The sequence below is a fragment of the Mus caroli genome, chromosome 7, assembly GCF_900094665.2.
Source record: "Mus caroli chromosome 7, CAROLI_EIJ_v1.1, whole genome shotgun sequence".
Classification (NCBI taxonomy): Eukaryota; Metazoa; Chordata; class Mammalia; order Rodentia; family Muridae; genus Mus; species Mus caroli.
In genome coordinates, this window is record NC_034576.1 from 135,152,939 (window position 1) to 135,175,074 (window position 22,136).

A 22,136-nucleotide genomic window follows, 5' to 3' on the forward strand; every position below is an offset into this window, starting at 1 on the left:
CTGAGTTTGGTTCTCAGCACCTATATCAGATGGGTTACAACCATCCATAACTCCAACTTTAGAGGATCTTCTGACTTTCATGGGCACCGGTACCCAGGTGTACCTAGCCACATGTACATACACACCTACATATAATTTAAAATAATAAAAATGAATCTTAAAAATAAAAGAAATCTGAAATTTTAGACATATTTTAAAAAAATTCATGTGTTTGATTGTTTTGCCTGAATATATGTCTGTTCATCACATGTACAGTCCCTTGCACAGACCAGAGGGGAATGAATTCCCTGGAACTGGAGTTAAGGAGGGATTGGGAACTGCATTGTGAGTGCTGGGAATTGAACTGTGATCCTCTGGAGAGCAGCCAGTGCTCTTAACCCATCTTTTCAGCTCTTAAATTTGAGGTTGGTTTTTTTGTTTTGTTTTGTTTTTCGAGACAGGGTTTCTCTGTATAGCCCTGGCTGTCCTGGAACTCACTTTGTAGACCAGGCTGGCCTCGAACTCAGAAATCCGCCTGCCTCTGCCTCCCGAGTGCTGGGATTAAAGGCGTGCGCCACCACGCCCGGCCGAGGTTGGTTTTTGTTATGATTGTTGTTTTTGTTTTTAATTTATAATGTCCAAAAGTATGTCCTAGCAGTTTGAAGCTTAGTCTTAGCTCCTAGAGTTCAGTCATGATAGACTTTTTTTATAGGTGCTGGGCATCTCAACTCAGGGCCTTTATGGTTGAGTGGCAAGTGCAGCTGACTGAGTCCTAACCTGTCTTTTAAATTGTCTTTTTCTTATTGTTTTATTATTTTTTTGAGCTGAGGTCTTTCTATGTATCCTTGGTTGTGCTATTTAGACCAAGCTTGCCTCCAACTCACAGACATCTGCCTGCCACTATGTCAGTTTTCTCCTTTTTACTATTATTTTGAGACTAGTTCTCAAATTAGTCCAGGTTGGCTTTGAACAGACCACGTAGCTTTCCTAATCTTCCTGCTTCTACCTTCTGGCTGGTAACAATCTGCTCATGTGCTTCGGAGTAAGTAAAGTTTTTCAAAGATTCTATAAGGTCATCTTTGCATTCTGACACCCTCATTCCCACCCCCAATTGTTTACCACGGGATTCATCTGCTGTTATACTTGGCTAATAGCTTTCTCTCTCTCTCTCTCTTTCTTTTTTCTTCTTTCTCATTTCTTCAGTCCTGGGGATTGAATCTAGGGCTTTGTGTATGCTGAGCTTGTCCACTGAGCTATATCCCCAATCCTCTTTTCTGAGACAGGTCCTGAAAAAGTTGTTCAGGCTAGCCTTGAACTCACTGTGTAGCCCGGGGAGGCTTTCACTTATGCTATTCCTGCCTTCAGAGTGTCTGTACCACCTTCTCTGGTAGCTACCTTTATTCTGTTTTTTATAGGTCAACCTCACAGACCTTTCCTCTCTCTGAATTGAATAGTTTGTTAAATTGGTTTCTTTGGGTCTTTTCTCTACTTTGTGTGTGCGCTGGGAGTCAAAACCAGGAATATGCTAGCTAAGTGTTTTATCCCTGAGCTAATACTATAGCCAGCATCAGGTTTTTCTCAGATTACGCCTTCTCAGGGAGACCCTCTTAACATTCCACCCTAGCCCTGTCCCACTGCTACTGGGCTTTCCTTTTTAATCGTATTTGCCACTTTCTGATGCATTTTTCATCTTGTTTACTATTTGTATTTTCTTTGAGATTTATGCTTCTTGAATGTCAGGAATTCTGTTTTGTTCATAGCTGTATCCTCATACTTAGAAAGGTCCATCCTCAATATTGTGTCATGTGTGAAAGTGGGTTACCTTTCTAAAGTATAGTAAGGTATTAAAATGTGCTTTTTTGTCAGCTGCAAAAATATTTTTATATTTGCGCTAATATTTCAGTTCTTATAACTTAATTCTCTGAAAAATCAGTATCTGAAGCAGTTTCCATCTTGATGCCAGTTGTCTTTTTGGCCCCTTGCTAGAATCCTGTGTACTGAGCCCAAGCTAGCTTGCCCAATTGTAACTAGAAACATAGCTTGATGATATAAGATTTGTCAGAATATGTTTGTCCATTTGGTTTTACAAGCACCCTGTTCATTAAAAAAAATACTGTGTAGGTTTTCTACATGGAAACAAATGTAACAGGGCTGAGGAGATGGCTCAGTGAGTTGTTTCCTAAGCATGAGGACCTGAGTTCACATTCCAAATACCCATGGAAAAAAACCCAAAGGCCCTGGTCCTATAATGCCTTCCTGCAATCTCAGAGCTTGAAAGTAAAGATAAGAGGATTCTCTCTGGCCTCCACACATGCACATAAATGTCAGTCCATCTTCACACGTGTGCATATACTTGCATGTAACACACGTATAAACACAACTTGCTTAGGTATTAATGGTAGAGCGATAGATATTTGCAACTTGTCTAATTGAAGATTTTTCTCAAGGAAGTAAACTGGTAAAATTGTATTAGTGGTATTTTTTTCTTTATCTGTGAAATACAAAATGATTAAACATGTAATTAGTCACATATTGTCATTAAAATTTAGTTTTGAAATCCATATGTAGTTAAGTGGAAAGGATATTTTACAATAATGCAAACAAAATTCGATTAAATTACACTGAAGAAAATCAGGCTAGTTTTTGAGAGATTGTTATACTATTACTTGGGATGGTATAAGGTTTTATATCAAGAAAATGAACATGTTAAAACAAAACTATTGAAGATACTTTGAGACTAGGGTGTCTATTTAGCTTAGGCTGACCCCAAATTCTGGATCCTCCCACCTCTAACTCGTGAACGCTGGGGTTAGAGGAGCATACCAGCACACTGGGCTGCTCCGTCTTAAGAGCTTCATTGTTGTAACTCAAGAGAGATCTATAGTAACTTGATAGAGCAGCAGTGGAAAATGAATAAAGCTTTTAATTATATTTAAAAAATTAAAAATATATTTATTTTATGTGTATAAGTGTTTTTCATTTATGTGTGCATGTATGTGTACCATGTGTGTAACTAGTGCCCATGGAGGCCAAAAGATAGCCTTGGAGTTATTGCTGGCTGCTTGGCGGTTTCGCTACCATGTAGGTGCTGGGAACTGATCGTGGTTGGTTGTTTTTGTTTTTTTGTTTTTGTTTTTTTTTTTCGAGACAGGGTTCCTCTGTGTATCCCTGGCTGTAATGGAACTCACTCTGTAGACCAGGCTGGCCTCGAACTCAGAGATCCGCCTGCCTCTGCCTCCCAAGTGCTGGGATTAAAGGCGAGCGCCCCACCCCCCCACTTGATCCTGGGTTTTAAAAGAGCAACAAATGCTCTTAACTACTGAGTCATCTCTCCAGCTCTCAACTAACTGGGGAGGGAGGAAGAGCACCAGAAAGATTCTATTTAGTTAACACCACTTCTCAGGTCCTTTAGAGTTCTTTGGTTGTATGGCAGAAGACATTGTGCAGAGGCTGACTTATGGAGGCATGCTGCTACTAGGCTTTTCTGCACAAAGGTGGTTGAAATTTCTGTATTGCTAGAGTACTAGATTGAAAGGATCAGGTTCTTGAACTTTTGAATAATATTTGATGCCTGTGAATGCTAATGTTTTCAGTGTTGCCTCTTTTTGAAGGTAGTAAAATAAAGGGACATATAGGAAGCTTATTGTTGCCTGCAGTTGTCTGTCTCCTGCTATAGTTCACAGCGTTCCAGGAGTCAGTTCAGTCACATTAGTTTCACTTAATGTTTTCTGTGTGTGTGTGTGTGCGCGTGTGTGCGCGCGAGCACGCTATTTGTGTTTGTATTTTACCAGCCAATATACTACATACACTACAACTATTTGGACAATTTATTTCTCATCTTTAGAGCTCTTCCCTTCTTTAGGAGTTCCTTTGTAGTCATTACTTCTGTGTTGTGGGCTCAATAGCAGATTTTCGTTCTAATGTGTCAGTTTTAGAAATCATTTCTTGGGAATTTAGAGAGGAAGTTAATAAAACAGTTCACTACCTTGTTAGTTTCAGTTGTGGTCAGTAGTGGTTATTCGAGTGCTAAATTGTAAAATGTAATTCATTAATTATTTTTTTTTTTTTTTTTTTGAGACAGGGTCCATGTATATGTCCAGATCTGCCACCAACTGTCTTGGTAGTGGAGAGTGACTTTGAATTCCAGTCCCTCATGCTTCCACTTTTTGAGTACTGAGGCAATGTAACACTTTGCCTAGTAAACTTTCATTGTTATACTTGCCAAACTGATTATTTTACTGAAAGATTCCTGATTTAGTGTCCTGTTTCTTTTTCTTTTCTTCCCCACCCTCCTTGTTTTTTTGAGACAAGGTTTCTCTGTGTAGCCCTGGCTGTCCTGGAACTCACTCTGTAGACCAGGCTGGTGTCGAACTCACAGAGATCTGCCTGCTTTGGCTCTTGAGTGCTGGAACTAAAGGCGTGCGCCACCATTGCCCGGTGTGTCTTGTTTCTTAATATGTTACTTACGAATGAAGGCAGACCAAGAAAGATAGATCTGGGATAGTATTAGTTAATAGTCTTTGACATTTAAAACTGGACAATTCTGCCTTTTGATGAAAATATTCTATTAAAGGCTTTTAATTGAAGAAATATGTTCAGGCTCCTGTAGCAAATCTTTGGTACTGTATCTGTAAAAGGAAAGTAAACTTTTAAGATGCTGGCAGTGCATTTGTATGGCCTTACTTAACTGTGTTTGAACACTTCATGACACTGAGGATTTCATAAAACAAAACAAAACAAAACAAAAAACAACAACAAAAACCCAACAAACAAAACCAGAAAAGAAAAACAAAACTTCAGGAATGGAGTATGTAAAGCAAATTGGTGTTTGGTGCTGGTAGATGTAGAACTCTGTCAGTTTTCTTCAGGTTGTTTCTGGTATGTTTGAGACACAGTTTCTGGCCTTCAGAAATGATTGATTACATAGGCTTGCCAATTAGCACTTTGTACCTCTTATGCCAAGAAAGGAGATGTGGCTGACTGGCCGGCCTGCCTTCCAGCCTGACTTCCTTCCTTCTGCTTTTTATCAAACCCAGGGCCCTATGCTGGTGATTCTTGATTATGTATATGATTATATGATATAATGTATGCATCATTAAATTATTAAAGACCTTTATTTAATAAATGGACTGTAACTGGATGTAGTGGCATATATAAGTCTCAGCACTTAAGAATCTGAGGCAGGAAGATTGCCAGAAATTTGAGGACAGCCTGAACTACATAGTGGACTATAGAACTATGTACTTAGACTCCGAGTTACAGTAAGATTAAAATCATTACGTTTTCTTTCTTCATTCCCAGTCCTACAGACAGCTCCTATCATCAGCCTATTCTGAGAAACATCACAGTCTGTGTGAAAGACACAAGCAGAGCACAGGATGATATAGTCTTGCCTTCTTTTTTCATTGTCTACTTTGTCACTATTTGGTGCCTGTCTTCTCTCTTCCTGGCCTGTTGCTCCTGAAACACTTGAGTTAGTCAAAGACCTGTGACACTTTGCTCCTAAATCTTTCTTTTAGTATATTTTCCAATAACACGGGCATTTCCCCCACAAAACTCAGGATATAATTATGCAGGAGATGGAGTACTGAAGTCCACATTCATTAGTTCCTCTGATTGCTCTGCCCCACCCTGTTAAGTCAAGGCAGATGATATTGCATTCAGTTATTTTGTCTGTTCAGTGTTTTAGTCTAGAGCAGTAACAGTTTTTTTTAATTATAATTTTATGGCATTAATGTTTGTGAAAATTTCAGTTTTTTAGAATAACTCTCAATTTGGAATTTTAAGGTTTTCTGTGATAAAGATTCAACTAGGTGTTACTTTTAGGAGAGAGGAATACTACAGAGTTGACGTTATCTAACAGTGCTTCTGAGATCTCTGAATAATGCCTGTGTATCATTGTCTTCTATATTATAAGATTTATTTCTTTTATGTATATGAGTGTTTTGCCTGCCTGATGTACCATATGTATGTGGTGCACAGGAAAGCCAGAAATGTACATTGGATCCCTGGAACTGGAATGATAGGTGGTTGTTAGCTGCCAGGTATGGTGGCTCATATTTGTAATTCCAACTCTTGAAAAGTAGAGATAGGAAGATCAGAAGTTTTAAGTTTCCAGCTATGTAGTGAGTTGGGATGCACAATGCCCTGTCTCAAAAAAAAATTTTTTTTTCATCTTTTAAGACCTAAATATATGGGCCAAGGAGGTGGCTTAGTGGGTAAAACTCTCATTGCATAAACCTGAATTTGATCCCTGGAACCCATGTAAAGGCGGAAGGAGAGACCAGATTCCACGGAGTAGTTCTCTGAGCTCCACATGTGCACTCGGGCACACATGTCCCTCTTTCTCCATCACACCTACACAGCAACACAGTAGTTAATACAGATTAAAAAAAGAACTAAATAATATAATACAAACCTGAATTACTGTTTTAGTTACTTATCTCTTGCTGTGATAATACACCTTGACCAAAGCAACTTACAGAAGAAAGTGAGTTTATAGTTTCAGTAGAAGAGTCTATGAATGTCATGACAGGGTGCATGTCAGCAGATAGGCAGGCATGGTACTGGAGTTTGATCCCTTAGACTCACATGGTAGAAGGAGAGAACCAGCTATTACCCTCTGATTTCAATACATATGCATATCTGCTTCACCCCTCCCCTGGACATGGAATAAAAGAGGGAAAAAAGTTAAGGTAGAGAATGATGAAAGAGTTGACCTGAGTTTTACAGGCAGATACACAAAACTTAAGAGTCAAGAATGCACAGAAAGAATTCATCACAGTTGAACTGAAAAATAAAACATGGTAGACGTGACCTGTAGAAAAGGGTGAACTATTTGAGGTCTATTTACCTGGATAAGGAAATTTAGCTCTTGGTGTATCAAGGCAGCAGCAGCCTTTTGAACTGGACACCTGGGTTGGATAGTTATATAGAGAGAAGATAGGAAAGGACAGGATAATTTTAGACATGATGTGAGGACATATCATGTTTGTATTATGCATAAGGGCTTGAAACTGCTGTGCAGAATAAATGATCATTTTTGTAAGGGCCACCATTAGTTAAGCTATGGAACTTTTTCCTGCAGTAGCAAACGATGGAGACTTTGCTGTTTGATGTTTTTGGCTGTGATAGCTTTGTGCTCGTCTTCATGAACTCAGTATTTATATAACATGCTTTCTCACTTGATGATTCACTGACTGGATGACCACCAGCTCATGGTACTCACATCATATGCCACCAAGGATAGCGCTGAATGTGGCCCAATACAAAGAGCAAACTGAAAATATTCAGAGATGTGTGATTTCCTTCCCTAACCTCCCCCAACTTGATTACATGCTTGTTTTATTTTTGCACACAGGGAGTTGGGTAGGTTAGAGACCTTGGTTGTCTTGGAATTCAATCTGTAGACTAGGCTGACCTTGAACTCAGAGAGATCTGCCTTCTGCTTTCTGAGTGCTATGATTAAAGGTATGTGTTATCATGCACGGCTGATTACATGCATGGTTCATGAACTTTGAACTTTGTAGATGACAGTGTTGTATCCTAGTGTCTTAGTTTGGGTTTTATTGATGTGAAAAGGCACCATAATCCAGGTAACTCTTATAAACAATAACATTTAATTGGGACTGGCTTTCAGGTTAAGGGATTCAGTCCATCATCATCAAGGTGGGAAGCATGGCAGCATGCAGGCAGGTGTTACATGGTGTTGGAGGAGCAGAGAATTCTATATTTTGATTCAGAGGCAGGCAGAAGACTCTTCTGCAGTCAGCCAGGAGGAGGATCTCTCTTCCACTCTGGATGGAGCTTGAGCATAGGACATCAAAGCCCACCCCCACAGAAACACACTTCCTCCAACAAGGCCACACCTACTCCAACAAAGTTACACCTACTAATTTTGCCACTTCTCATGGGCCAAGCATATTCAAACCACCACACTTAGTGTTAGAAGGTTAGACACAGCTACCAGGCCTTTCTAAAATAGAATAATTTTAAACAAAGTCAATCAAGACACTGTGGCAGTATAGGATGTGTGTGTGTGTATAATTTTTTTTTTTTTTAAGATGGTGTTTCTCTATGTAGCATTGGCTATTCTACCCTGGAATTCACTTTGTAGACCAAGCTGCCCTTGAACTCAGATCTACCTGTCTCTGTTTCTTGAGTGTGTGTGTGCGCCGGGGATTAAATTTTTGTTGCTGTTTGGAAGTTAGAGAACCTTTGGGTTTGATTGCACTGGTGAATGTGGGTTTGGCATATACCATTTATGTAAATTCTGAAAGTACAGTTTTAAATTGTCCATTAAAAATAAAAAAACAAGACCCTTCCTTTCAATTGTATAGTTGAGTGATATTTTTGGTTATATCAAAACTGTAGGCCATGTTCATTTCTCTAACTTGCTAGTATTTATAAATACTTCTGATGGCCTCTACTAAAGATGGTTTTTATGATTTGTTCCTTTAAATCCTTTCAGTATGCATTTTGTAGTACTTTTATTTGCCCGTCAAGATCCCCTTTCTTTTGAAAGTACCTGTCATATTTATGACTTTGGAATTTATATTTTCATAATAGTTGGGTTAGTAATCTGATCAGAGATGGAAGAAAGAAAGAGCTCAGAGGTATAAACTATATTTGTTTCAGTGCTGTCATTGTTAATAGGTAATTTTAAAGGATTAGGAACTTTTTGACTTCCTTATTTCATTGAACCTTTCATTTTCCTAAAGAGGATGTTGTTTGTTTGTTTGTTTGTTTGTTTTCGAGACAGGGTTTCTCTGTATAGCCCTGGCTGTCCTGGAACTCACTCTGTAGACCAGGCTGGCCTCGAACTCAGAAATCCGCCTGCCTCTGCCTCCCGAGTGCTGGGATTAAAGGCATGCGCCACCACGCCCGGCTTAAAGAGGATGTTTTAATGAACAGTAAGATTGAAAAGAAGTTAGCCTTGATTATGTGTAAAAAAAAATTTTTTCAGAGAGATGGTCTAGTGTGCTGCTTTTGCAGAGGACCTGGGTTTAGTTCCCAATACTCACGTTGCAGCTTGCTGATTATAACTCCAATTCCAGGGATTCAACACCTTCTGGTATCCTCTGGTCCCAGGCATGTACATAGTACACATACATTCAGGAATGCAGTCAAAACACACATACGTATAAAATATAAATGAATAATTATTTTCAATTTCTGATTTCTCATTTATTGATTTTTTTTGAGGTCATTGTTCTGATACGCTGTTCTAGTAATAGAAATGGCAGGTCTGAGCTTGTTGACATTGGTTATAATGTGAAAAATGCAACTAGGAGGTAGTTTGTCTTGTCTGCTCCAATTATTTCTGTAATTTTGTCTGCTTGTGTGTAGTTGAAGGCACAGTTAAAAATACTAAGGGCATTTAAAATACAATTCAGCTTTTCACCTTGGAGAGATGACTTAATGAGTAAGAATGCTTGCTGTGTGAGTATGAGGACCTTAGCACCCTTAGGATCCTAGCACCCACGTAAAAAGCCAAGAGTAGCCAACAACACGTAACTCCTTTTCTTTATTAACGCCAGGGTTGTGGGCTCTCTGGCTTACCAGCCTATCTCCAGCTTCAGTGAGAGACTTTGTTGTAAAGGAATAAGATGGAAAATGATAGAGCAGGACACTCAGTGACATTTTCTCTGACTTCTGTAGCACACACACACATTCTTTCTCTCACACACACACAAAAATGCAATACTTGTTTGAGCATTAAAAGAGGTTCTTGCAAACATTTGAGTCCAGGTTATGATTAAACTACATCTAAGGATATTTTAAAAAATAGTTACTGGGTGGGATAGTTTCTTATTAGTATCAAAGTCAATTAAATAAGACTTAGGAAGAGAAAACTGCCTAATCAATACAACCAGCCACGTCTGCATCTTTCTACTGACCATCCTGCAGGACATTCTGAACACTACCACTTAAAACTAACTTTTCTCTTTAAGGGTTCCTGAAATTGTGCCTGCTGTCTCCAGGTCTACCCTCACCCCACAGCATAAACCATGCTGTGATGTTACACAGCTACCATAGAACTCCAGGGTAGTGTTGAGCTGGCCCATGTGGGTTCAGGTAAGTCCTGGCTTTTTTTTACCATTTGGCATTTTTTTCAAAGTTAGTTACCATTATGATTTTATGTCATAAAGGAAAATAAGGCAAAACTTTGAAAACTGTGCCATATATGGGGGAAAAAATAAGTCCATTATCTAAACATTTAATGAGCCAGCTCCAGATGCTTACCAATGGAGTTCCATAGTAGCTGTGAAGTCCTCAGTGAGTCTGACCCATGGCTTCAAAATATGTTAGGCTCCACTCTGGCCCAGTTTATTAGACAATGTGATGTGAGCTATTCCTGTTGTGGCAGCCTTTTAAAGATTTTATTTGGCAGCTAGTATTTGCTATACACTTTCATTTACTTAAAGTCTGAATAATTTAAAAAGTACATTAGCATCCTCCTTGTTTCTGATTGCCAGTAATTAGCTAATTTTGAGTGTGTAATGATATTGTGGTTGTTGGTTGGTTTGGAGTTAACCTCAGAGTCCTTCCAGTTCTCTTTTTATTTGCCTTTATAATAACACAAAGAAGGAGGGACAGGAAACACACAATATAAGTTTGTTAAATTAAAGGCTACTAAGGTATTTCAGTTACTTTTGGGAACATTATGAGTGGTCAGAAGCTTAAAGAGAAGGTATAGATAATACCTATCTCTTCTCTTAGAATGGTTTAACTTCCCTACTCCCAGCCGACCCCACCCAGCCTTTGTTCTATAAAGTGAGGGTTTATCGCTTAACATTTATTTGTGGCCCTTTCCTGCCCCTTCAGTGCTTCTGCTTTTTCTTACTTTTATCCCCGATGTTAGAAGTTGCTAAAAATGTAAAGAGCTCAGGGACATCTTTGTGGTTGTGTTGCCCTCCCACCTCCTAAGCAGAAAAATGTGGTGGCTAAAGTTTAATTTTATGACACAAGCCAGGTAGGTACTTTTAAACATCAAACTTACAGTGAAAGCTCAAGTGAAGAAACTCTAAACTTGATCAATAGTTCTTTCTAAGCAATATGTAGTAAAATATAACAAAACTTGGACAGTTTCATGATGCTCTCATGAACTTTGATCTGTAATAAATTAATAAATTTATTAATTTTTTTTTGTTTTTGTTTTTTCTTACAGATTAATTAAAAAATTAATCCTTGTAGATGAAAATTTACCAGTTAAACTATAAGCATGTATAGATAAAGAACACAATGGAATTACATATTCCAAAGTGTTATTAAAAAGAGGTATATTGGGCTGGAGAGATGGCTCAGTAGTTAAGAGTAGTTAAGACTGTTCTTCCGAAGGCCCTGAGTTCAAATTCCAACAACCACATGGTGACTCACAACCATCTGTAACAAGGTCTCATGTCTTCTTCTGGAGTGTCTGAAAACAGCTACAGTGTACTTACATATAATAAATAAATCTTTAAAAGAAAAAAAAGAAAAAGAGGTATAATATTGTACCTGTTTGTGTGCTGGGAGGTTGGAGTCTTTTTCCTGTCTCCTCTGTCTCCGGTCTGTGTTTTGGGGAACAACAGCATAGTCCTGCTTGAGTTTTAACAAAGACTTGAATGGGAGGGGAGAATTCACTATTTTTGATATTCAAATCAAATGAAAATTCTGACTGGCTCTGTGTATGTGACTCAGCGCTCTGAGGTGTGAGACATAAAGTATAGAGTTCAGTTTATAGTTTTGGAAAGGATATGTTGAAGACAGGCAGGCAGTAATGGCAGTTGTAGTTCCAGGTTTAGTTTGCTTAGGTTGGTGTGCCTTTGGTCTGATCTCACCCCATGTGCTAGTGCTAATTTCAGAAGTCCCTCGGAAACAAATGAAGAACTTGTAAGACATCAGCTATATAGTGACTTAACTGAAGAGGAAAGACAGAGTTAGAGGATCTTCTCTTCTTCCAAACCAAAGAGAGAAGTCACTTGGTATTTAGCTTTAGATTACCTGATATTTGTACTTTGGGGGAAAAGGTATTTGAGCACACAGCAGTTTCATACATGTCTAAATATGTGTACACATATGCATAAATCTTCCTCCTTGTCTATTCAGGTATACTGATCAAGCTCTTGGGCTACTTTTAGAACTTGGTGCATTTTATGTGTGATATGTATTTTATAAATAGATAATATTTTTAGGTTTTAAGCCAAAATCTGTAAAAGGTACAGAGATGTAGTGTTTTTTACTTCCTATTTTGGGGATCAGACCCATTGCCTTTTGATTGTTAGATATGTGTGCTATCACTGAATTATACTTCATCCCTAGTTCCTGCTCTGATAGAACTGAACGGGGGAAACACTTGTCTTTGTAAAGACTGTAGAGTAGGGTGCAGTGGCATATGCCTGTAGTCCTGTCAGTTGGGTGACTGAGGTGAAATTGCCTCAAGTTTGAGGTCATCCTTTAGTATACAGTGAGTTCTAGACTTGGACTACATTGAGAGGCCTTATCAATCAAAATAAAATAAATTACAGAAATAAAAGGAGATGGTGAGTATACCCAGTTTGAATACTACAAACTACATTAAATTATTTTCAGGCATTTTGTATACTTGAACATAATTAGAAATAGTAAACTCTTAACCCGATAGACAATTGTGATTTAAGCATTACTACTTATAAGTGCTCTTAAGGTTTGTGCTTCAGAAAGATGTTAGGTTGTCTCATGCTAACTCTACTACAGTTTGGTCCTAGTGACTTCTAGGGCACCGTTCTTCACAAGGATGTTTTGAAATCTCTATGTTTAAAGTGGATTAGGGTTGGCATTATAGTTGAACTGTGTGGCAAGCAATGTATTGACCCAAAATGCAAACTAAAATTTTTGTAAGAAGACATTCTTTTTTGTTTGTTTTGTTTTGTTGTGACAGGGTTTCTCTGTGTAGCCCTGGCTGTTCTGGAACTAGTTATGTGGACTAGGCTAGGTCTAAATGTGTGTGCCACCACTGCCTGGTGACATTCTTATTTAGTAACATGAGAGTTACAGTTGGTTGTTTTGTTTTTCTGGTTTTGAGATTAACCTAGGTCTTCATGCATGGCAAAAGGCTAGCCATCGGGCAAGCTTCACTCCTAGCCTAAATGTAGTCGGCTTTTATTTATAGTTTGAGTTGAAAAGTTTTGTTGTTATTACTTAGGCTCTCCTTAAGCTCTTAGACTCACTGGATCCTCCTGTCTGACAGACCTAAGAACTAGTACTATGCAGTCCACAACATCATGTATGTGCTCTTAGGAACCCTATCCTGAAAAGTTTGTATATACGTGTTGGGGTTTGGGGCCAGAGTTAGATTTGTAGAAAAGATCCATGACTTTTCAGAGTTTGAAAAATTGTAAAGCTGACCTTCATTCATGTCTCACAGATGTGATTTAAAAGGATTTTTGGGAAGATTGGTGTCATGTACTTACTGTCTTTTGTGCTTCTCATATTGCCTAGAGAGCACACCACAGATATCGTGTGAGTGTGAAAATTAAATGATCAATTTTAAGATTGGTTTCTTTAATAAAGAGGGGACTGTTGTGTTATACCAGGTGTAAAGAGCACCTTTATCTCAAGTCCTAATTCAACAGGCAATTAAAATGCCTTTCAAAAGCACACTAAGAATATGTTTAGTTAATTTTAGCATTTTACTTGTAAGAATGTTTTTTTCTGATATAACTTAGGAAACACAGAAAAAGTTTGGTAATTTGTTTTACTGTATTTATTAAAAGCTAGTGTGTATTATCACCCACCTCAAGGCTGTTTATTATCCATGCTGCTCAGTAAGTACTTTCTTTACTTAAAATTAATTTGTGTGATAGTTAATAACATAGTTAAATGGGAATAGAAGGTTTATGGCTTTGAAAAATGGTATTTATTTTATATTCCTATTCTAATTGTTTTATTTTAGCATATTTAAAATTGTATAAGGTTTCTTTTTAACAACTATCACTGCCCTGCCTGTGCAGTCCCCCCCCAACCCCCCCAAATAGACCATGCTGGCCATATGGAGATCTGTCTGCTTCTGTTTCCCAAGTGCTGGGATTAAAGGTATATACTATCCACTTTCTTTACAGACATTGTTTCTCTAGCATAGGCTAGCCTGAAAATCATTGTTGTAGTCCAGGCTTGTCATAAACATCCTGCCCTCTTGCTTTTATCTCCTAAGTAGAGGGCTGCAATGACAGTTGTGAATCAGTACACATAGACTCTTCATGAACAATTTGTAACATATATGAGGAAGTCTTAGGAGATTCTGAAATCAAAATGCTGTCAATTTTTACTTAAAATGAAAATTATTTTAGACCTACACGGCACAGTAGAAAGCTCTGTGTTTGTTCTGCTTTAAAAATGCAGTTAAAGGGGGCTGGAGAGATGACTCGGCAGTTAAGAGCACTGACCACTAGCGGTTCCAGTGGTCCTGAGTTTAATTCTCAGCAAAGACACGGTGACTCACAACCATCTGTAATGGGACCTGATGCCCTCTTCTGGTCTGTCTGAAGACAGCTACAGTGTTATCCTATACATAATATAAATAAATAATTCTTTTTATTAAAAAAAAAAAAAAGCAAGCAGCAGGTAAAGGGCAGAAACAGCCAAATAACAATTGAAAGCTCATGTACATCTCTTTGGGTTTTGCAATCAGGGTCAGTACAAAACAATAAAGATTCATTTCTTCTGTGAAGTCTAGTTTCTCAAACTAGGTTGTCCTCATTAATTTTAATCCATAGAATGGAGCCTAGCCGTGATGTGAGAGGTAAGTGCCAAACTAGGCAGTTCTAGTCTGGAAATTTTGAAATGTAGAGAAATACTAATTTTCCTTATTTTCTTTAGGTGATGTAAATGATATCCCAGGATCCAGGAAGGACAAAGAAATGTTTGAAAGAATTTAATGTGGTCACTTCATCTGTATATACCTTTTGAAACAAAATAAGTTCTTTTCTATGTTGGTGCTTGTTTTAGGTGTTGTGGAAGGTGACTTAGCAGCCATAGAAGCATACAAGTCATCAGGAGGAGACATTGCACGCCAGCTTACTGCAGATGAAGTACGCTTGCTGAACCGTCCTTCTGCTTTTGATGTTGGCTACACTCTGGTACATCTGGCTATACGCTTTCAGAGGCAGGACATGTTAGCGATATTGCTCACAGAGGTAAGTATGGTGTTGGGGTTATTGAATTTAGGGGTAAATAAATGTATTATCACTGAACTGTCACCAGCTTTAATGTTCTTATATATTGAAGAAATAAGTTCTTTAGTTTTTTTCATTATTATTGTTTTTGTTGTTACACTGTGGGTTGAGTATAGGGCCTTATATATACTAGTGTTTTATCACTGAGCTATGTTCCCAGCCCTAATTTTTATTTTTAATGTAACAGTGTTTTCTCAAACTATTCTTAAATGTTTTAAACATTTTACTTGGTTTTAAAAACTATTTTACATTTAAGAGATTTTAATAGTTTTTTTCAAGAAATATTTTTACTTATCATGTATGAATCTTTTGCTTGCGTGTATGTATATGAGTGCAGTGATTTCAAAGGCCGGAAGATATTGTTAGATCCCTTTGGAACTAGAGTTATAGTTGGTTGCTAGATGTTATGTAGGTGCCACAAACTAAACTCATATCCTCTGCAAGAGTAGCCAGTGTTCTTAACTACAGAGCCACCTCTCATGCTAGCTCCTTTCATAGTATTTTAAAGGAGACTCCTTCCCTGGTATGGTTTTTTTGGTTTTTTGATTTTTTGCTTCTTTTTTTTTTTTTTGGTTTTTCGAGACAGGGTTTCTCTGTGTAGCCTTGGCTGTCCTGGAACTCACTTTGTAGACCAGGCTGGCCTCGAACTCAGAAATCCCCCTGCCTCTGCCTCCCGAGTGCTGGGATTAAAGGCGTGCGCCACCACGCCCGGCTGATTTTTTGCTTCTTAAAAGATAGGGTCTCGTGTAACTCAAAGTGAGCTTTGTACGTAGCCAAGGATAGCCTTAAACTTCTGATCCTTCTCTGTTCCATCTCCCAAGTGCTTAGATTATAGACTGTCTTACCAATGTACCCTCTTCCCGTTTTGTGATGAGATATTACTGTGCTGCTTAGGCTGGCCTTGATCTCCCAGGGTCAAGTGATCCACCATGCACACAACATCTTGCTTTGAAATGCGTATACACACAGTTTTCTGAGTTGATGAAGTTGTTCATGTACACCATTGTCCCTAGCAATATAGCCTTTTGAAGCGGGGCTTTTCTCCACAATATTTGAGTCATTAGATTTTATTAAAACACATGGAGACTTATCTTTTATTTGTTCATTCAACTAAGAAATATTTATTCAGTACTTCTGCTGTATGCCAAGCTCTGTGGCTGAGGAGATATAATTGTGAGTATGCCAACTCTTCCTTTATTTAGTTCTAGAAAAGTGGAGACATGAATGGTGATTCTTACTGAGTACTTAGGGAAGAACTTGGGAGGTGTTTTCCCTTAATGCTTAGAGCAAATCCTATTTCAGCAAGTTTCTCTCTCTTCTTGCTCCTGCTCCTCCTGCCTTTCTTCCTTCCCCTTCACAGAATCTCATATATCTCATATGTCAAAACACAGACTAGTTTTCCACTTGTTATGAAACTGAGGATAACTTTGAACTTATAACCCTTTCCTTTACCTTCTGAGCACTGGAATTATAGGTGTGCACCGCCACACCTGTTTTATGTCATGTTAGGGATGGACATTGTGCATACAGGATACCTAAACCCCATTTCAAGTTAGCATGTGAGGTAAGCTTGGGGAGAAATTGAGTTAATTAAGACTATGATGGTATAAGGGATCCTATTCCTGAAGATATGACTTTATTATTCAGATAGGAGACTTTAGTTTTCATAACGAGATATAGAATAAAAGTACAGAAAGATAATTGTGGGTTCAGTTTTTGTCACTGTACATTTTTTGGGTATACTTTATATAAATATATAAATTGATTATTCAAATGTGCCAGTGTCCAGGATACTGTATGGAGATTAAAAAATATGCAAGGTAGATGAAAACTCAGTTTTATTGGCTAGCCATTGCATTTAATTTTCAAGATCCCAGTGACATCAGGAGAAGAGGTTGGGTAGACTGAGGGAAGGGAAGTTCAGAAAGAGTGGATGCTGTGATGAAAACAGTAGGCAGGCTGCTGAGTATTAGATATGCGTTACTAAAAGGGATCATTGTGAGTAGAGGGATTAGATTTTTGAAATGTGGGCTAGAATACAGTATCTTTGTAGTGTCCTAAATGTGACTGTATTGGTGTTGTAATATCTACTAGAATTGTTGCATTGCAGATGATGTCATCGTGATTGGTATAGTTGTCAATGGTGGCATGTGACCAGATAAAAGAAGATGACTGTGAGCCAGGGTTAAATTTTTTAAAGATATTAATAGATTCCTTTGGGCTTTTGAACACAGGGCTCAAAAAGGGACATTCTAGTTACTGGGCTCCTAAAAGCAGTCTGGGGACTAATGGTGAGATGGTGCTAAAGTATCTATGAATTCATAATTTATGTCACAAATTACCTCAAAATTTAGCAGCTTACAAGACATTTTGTTACTTAAACATTTTGCAGGAGTTGGGAATCTTAGCTGAATGGTTCAGGTCAAGATGCCATGAGAGGGCCTGGAAGATGACTCTGTGGGAAAAGGTTTGCCCTTAGAGTGTACAGATCAGAATTTAAGTCCTCAGCACTGACAGGGCTGGAGAGATGGCTCAGCGGTTAAGAGCACTGATTGCTCTTTCAGAGGTCCTGAGTTCAAACCCCAGCAACCACATGGTGGCTCACAACCGTCTGTAATGAGATCTGATGCCCTCTTTTGGGATGTCTGAAGACAGCTACAGTGTACTTACATATAATAAATAAATAAGATCTTAAAAAAAAAATGTTGGACAGGCATGGGGGCCTCCTGTAATCCCAGCACCCAGGAGGCAGAGTCAGAAGATCCCAGAAGCAAGCTGGCTCGATAGGCTAACTGAAATGATAAGCTCCAGGCTCAGTGAGAGACCTGTCTAGTAAAAGAGAATGGAGAGTCATGGCATCAAAATCTAGCTTCTTTAAAGCATTTGAATAATGTGTACGGGTACTCATACACATGTGCATACACGTGCACATGCATGCACTTCCCCATACATACATGGTATTGTGAAGCTGTTGGCCAGGGCAGTTGTCAGAAAACTTGATTAGCTCTAGAGGATCTGCTTTAAGGCTCATCCACAAAGGGCTATTGGCTATAGGCTTAAATCCCTGCTATGTGGGTTCATTCACAATGCTGTTCATGGCAGCTGGAGTCACCTAAAGCAGATGACTGAAGAGACCATGCAGAAATGTTATCAGAGTAGAAGTTGTGCTTCCTGAGGTTTTTGTTTTGTTTTGTTTTGTTTTGTTTTGTTTGTTTGTTTGTTTAAAAAAAAAACAGGGTCTTACTATGTAATCCTGGCTGGCCTTGAACTCAAGGTAATTTACCTCTGCCACCCTGCCTGGGATTAAAGGCAATGCCCAGCTTTATGAATCAATTTAAGAAACTCCTTATTTTCCACTTTTGTAATATTTTCTGGGGCTGATAGGCCAACTTGGGGTGAGGGAAGAGAAGTGTTGGTTGAGGTCAAGAACAAAATTAGTGTTAAATTTTTTCAGTGGAAAGTATAGGTGTTGCCAGCGATTGTTTTTAAAGGGGCCATTAGGGAGGGTACAAAGGTAGGGTGCAAATTTGACCTAAGAGGAGATGTTTATAGAAAAAGCACAGAACCAGTTTCTTCTTGGATGATGTTTATTAAAAGAGAATGCCTTATAGTTTAAGCCATTTGTTAAGGAAAGTGAAGGATTCTTATGTAGTAAACTCTGTGAATCTTTTCCAATTTATGGACTCCAAGTTAAGCACAACTGGCCTAAGGAGGATGGTTGAGGTCATAAGGCTGAAAAAGAGAGATAAGAAACAGATTTCAGGATTTTAAGGATGGTAGTGAAGGGAATATTCATGCTTTTCTTGAAATATATTCAAGGTCCATTGTATGTTGTTTAAAAAAATAATTTGTTAGCAGTGTTATCTGACAAATAGTCCATTCTGAAAATACCCAATAATTGTTTCTTAATTTTTAGTTACTTGAACTTTGAGTTTCTAGGTTCATGGAGCTAGAATGTAATGAAAAATTTTATAGTACTGGCACTCAATAAAATCAAAACAAAGAGTTCTGTAGCTGTGTTAATTCTGCTGCATTCTTACCAACTCTGGCTCCTTTAACATCAGAAATGTGCAGATGATACTGTTACCAAAATGCACTTTCAGTAAATTACTACAAGGCATGCTGCTCCAGGTCCCATTTATAATATGAAGGTATTTTTGTTGTTTTTGTTGTAGTTGTTGTTTGTTTATTTGTTTTTTGGTAAGGAGAAAACCAACTTGTTCTCACCAGATTGCTAACAGCAGAGAGCAGAACTGACTGGCTCACTCGGCATGCACTTTATTACTTACTAATAGATGCTCTTCCTATACTTAGAGTTCCTACAGAGGTTGGTTGGTTGGTTTGAGAGTAGTGAGGCAGGCCTCTTAATTTCTGATCTTCCAACCTCAGACTTTCTAGTGACATGATTACAAGTGTGTGCCATCATTCCCTGTCCATCATACAGTAACTACAATTGGAGTGCTAGATGAAGTCTGTACCATTTGTTGGCATTCCACATTTAATGACTGTTTTCTTGAACAGTCGTCCTGATGATGTAAATGTCCATTGGCAAGGAAATAACACCCAGTATATTTAACATTAAAAATGAATTTGGGGAAAATTTTGCTCTTAAGTGCTGTTGTGTTTTGTTTCTATTTATGATATACAAGATACAGAGGGAAGTTTCTTTCTGTATTTAAGGTATCTCAACAAGCAGCAAAGTGTATTCCAGCAATGGTGTGTCCTGAACTGACAGAACAAATCCGGAGAGAAATAGCTGCTTCTCTTCACCAGAGAAAGGGGGATTTTGCTTGCTATTTTCTGACTGACCTTGTAACATTTACATTACCAGCAGGTAACCCCAAAATTTATTATGAAAAGCACTCTGTTTTCTTAAGGTTACATTTTTATGTGGGGTAAAAATACAGTACAAAACTTACAAAAAGAAAGCAAGTAAGTTGGGAGTTTTAGGGTTTTTTATTTTATGTGTATGGATGTTTTGCCTACATGTATATTTGTGCCCCATATGTGTGCCTGGTACCCATGGAGGCCAGAAGAGGGTGTCAGATCCCTGGGAGGCAATAGTGAACTGCTGTGTGGGTGCTAGGAATCAAGCGAGGGTCCTCTGGAAAAGCAGCCAGTGCTTTTAGCTGCTGAGCCGTTTTGTTAGCTCCATAGGTTAGGATCTTACAATCTGTTCTGTTTATTCTTGAAATGACTCATCCAAGAACTGCTTGTAAACAAACACTTTGGTTAGAAGACAGTAAGTGCCCCCCACCCCACCCCCGTCCCCCCCTTTTTGAGATAGGATCTCATTGTGTAGTTCTGGCTGGGCCTTGAACTCAAAGAGATCTCCCTCTTAAGTGCTGGAATTAAAGGCATATGCCACCATACCTGGCATATTAAAGACAAACATACATATACTAATTTTCCCCCTTTTATTTTTGAATATTCTTTTTTTAGTCTCTTATTTTTAATTTTCCCTTTATTTTTAAGTCTGTCTGTTTACATACTCATTGGCTACTATTAAGAATTAGGATTAGGAAATTAGGTTTTTAATGGGTTAGGTTATTTGAATTAAAAATACTGGTAATCATGTGTATGAATGTTTTGTCTGCATGTGTCCATGTGTACCTGTGTGTGCCTGGTGTCCTCAGAGGTCAGAAGAGGGCATCAAATTCCCTGGAACTGGAGTTAAGGATGGTTATAATCCATCATGTGGGTGCTGTGAATTGAACCTGGGGTCTTCTACAAGAACAACCAGTTCTCTTAACCATTGAGCCATCTCTCCAGCTCCCCCAGAGGGTTTTTAAGGGCAATGCTCTTTATTACACTAGAGTGCTCTATGAAGTAACCTGGACAGAACATGGAATGTTTGAGGAATGTCACCAAAGCACTGTGTCAGAGTGACTTGGTTCATTAACTTTTATGAGAAAATTCTTAATTTTGAAAATAGCAGGTTTGTGCAGAAGCTGCCCATATGAAGAGAACAAATTAAAATGTTTAAGTAATTGTTTTTCTACAACTTTTATATTAACTTTAAATAAGAATTTTAGTAATGAAACCCAGAAAGGAAACTACATACACATAATCATGTTTCATATAATGTTATAGATATCTGAGACAACTTCAGTAAATAGGGGTTTTTATTAGAGGTTAGCATTCCACTTATTAAGTTATTAAGCACAAGATCTGCTTTTAAGTCTGACTTTTCTATGCAGATATTGAAGATTTGCCTCCAACAGTTCAAGAAAAATTATTTGATGAGGTGCTTGATAGAGATGTTCAAAAAGGTAAGGGTGTGATGAGTGCTATAAGGTGCCTTTACCCAGCTAGCTGCTTCATCGTGTGTAATGTCGGGAATGCTCCATTAGAGAGGTGTCCTGCCGTGTTGTAAATTAAACATGTAGCGTCATAGTGGTTTCATATGCAAGGTTTTGGATTTGACCCCCAGCCCTAAAACTTAACAATGTAAAACAGAAAAGACTGTGATAGAGTAAACAAACACAGATATTAAATCTTAAAATCTTTGTTTTCTACAACTTACTCTAGAATGGATATATTTCTGTGTTAAACATTTTTGGAAAACAAAATTGTAAAGTATTTGGAATTTGAATTATTTATTACAGAACCACAATGTATTTCACTTATTTAGAAAGTTTACATTAAGCCGGGCGTGGTGGCGCATGCCTTTAATCCCAGCACCCTAGAGACAGAGGCAGGGGGATTTCTGAGTTCAAGGCCAGCCTGGTTTACAAAGTGAGTTCCAGGACAGCCAGGGCTATACAGAGAAACCCTGTCTCGAAAAACAACAACAACAAAAAAAACAACAACAAAAAAAGAAAGTTCACATTAATAAATTACATATAAGCTGGGCGTGGTGGCGCACGCCTTTAATCCCAGCACTCGGGAGGCAGAGGCAGGCGGATTTCTGAGTTCGAGGCCAGCCTGGTCTACAGAGCAAAATCCAAACCAAACCAACAA

At 38.3% G+C, this 22,136-nt stretch overlaps 1 protein-coding gene across 3 annotated transcripts in view; it reads left to right on the forward strand.

The window, feature by feature from the left end:
* Positions 1-22,136, forward strand: part of Zranb1 (zinc finger RANBP2-type containing 1) — a 54,720-nt gene that overhangs the window by 20,868 nt on the left and 11,716 nt on the right. For all 3 annotated transcript variants that reach the window (XM_021169126.2, XM_021169127.2, XM_029479543.1), the window contains 3 exons: positions 14,947-15,134; positions 19,854-20,007; positions 21,374-21,445. In XM_021169126.2, coding sequence (XP_021024785.1) covers positions 14,947-15,134; positions 19,854-20,007; positions 21,374-21,445 — 414 coding nt within the window. The remainder of the gene's footprint in view (positions 1-14,946; positions 15,135-19,853; positions 20,008-21,373; positions 21,446-22,136) is intronic.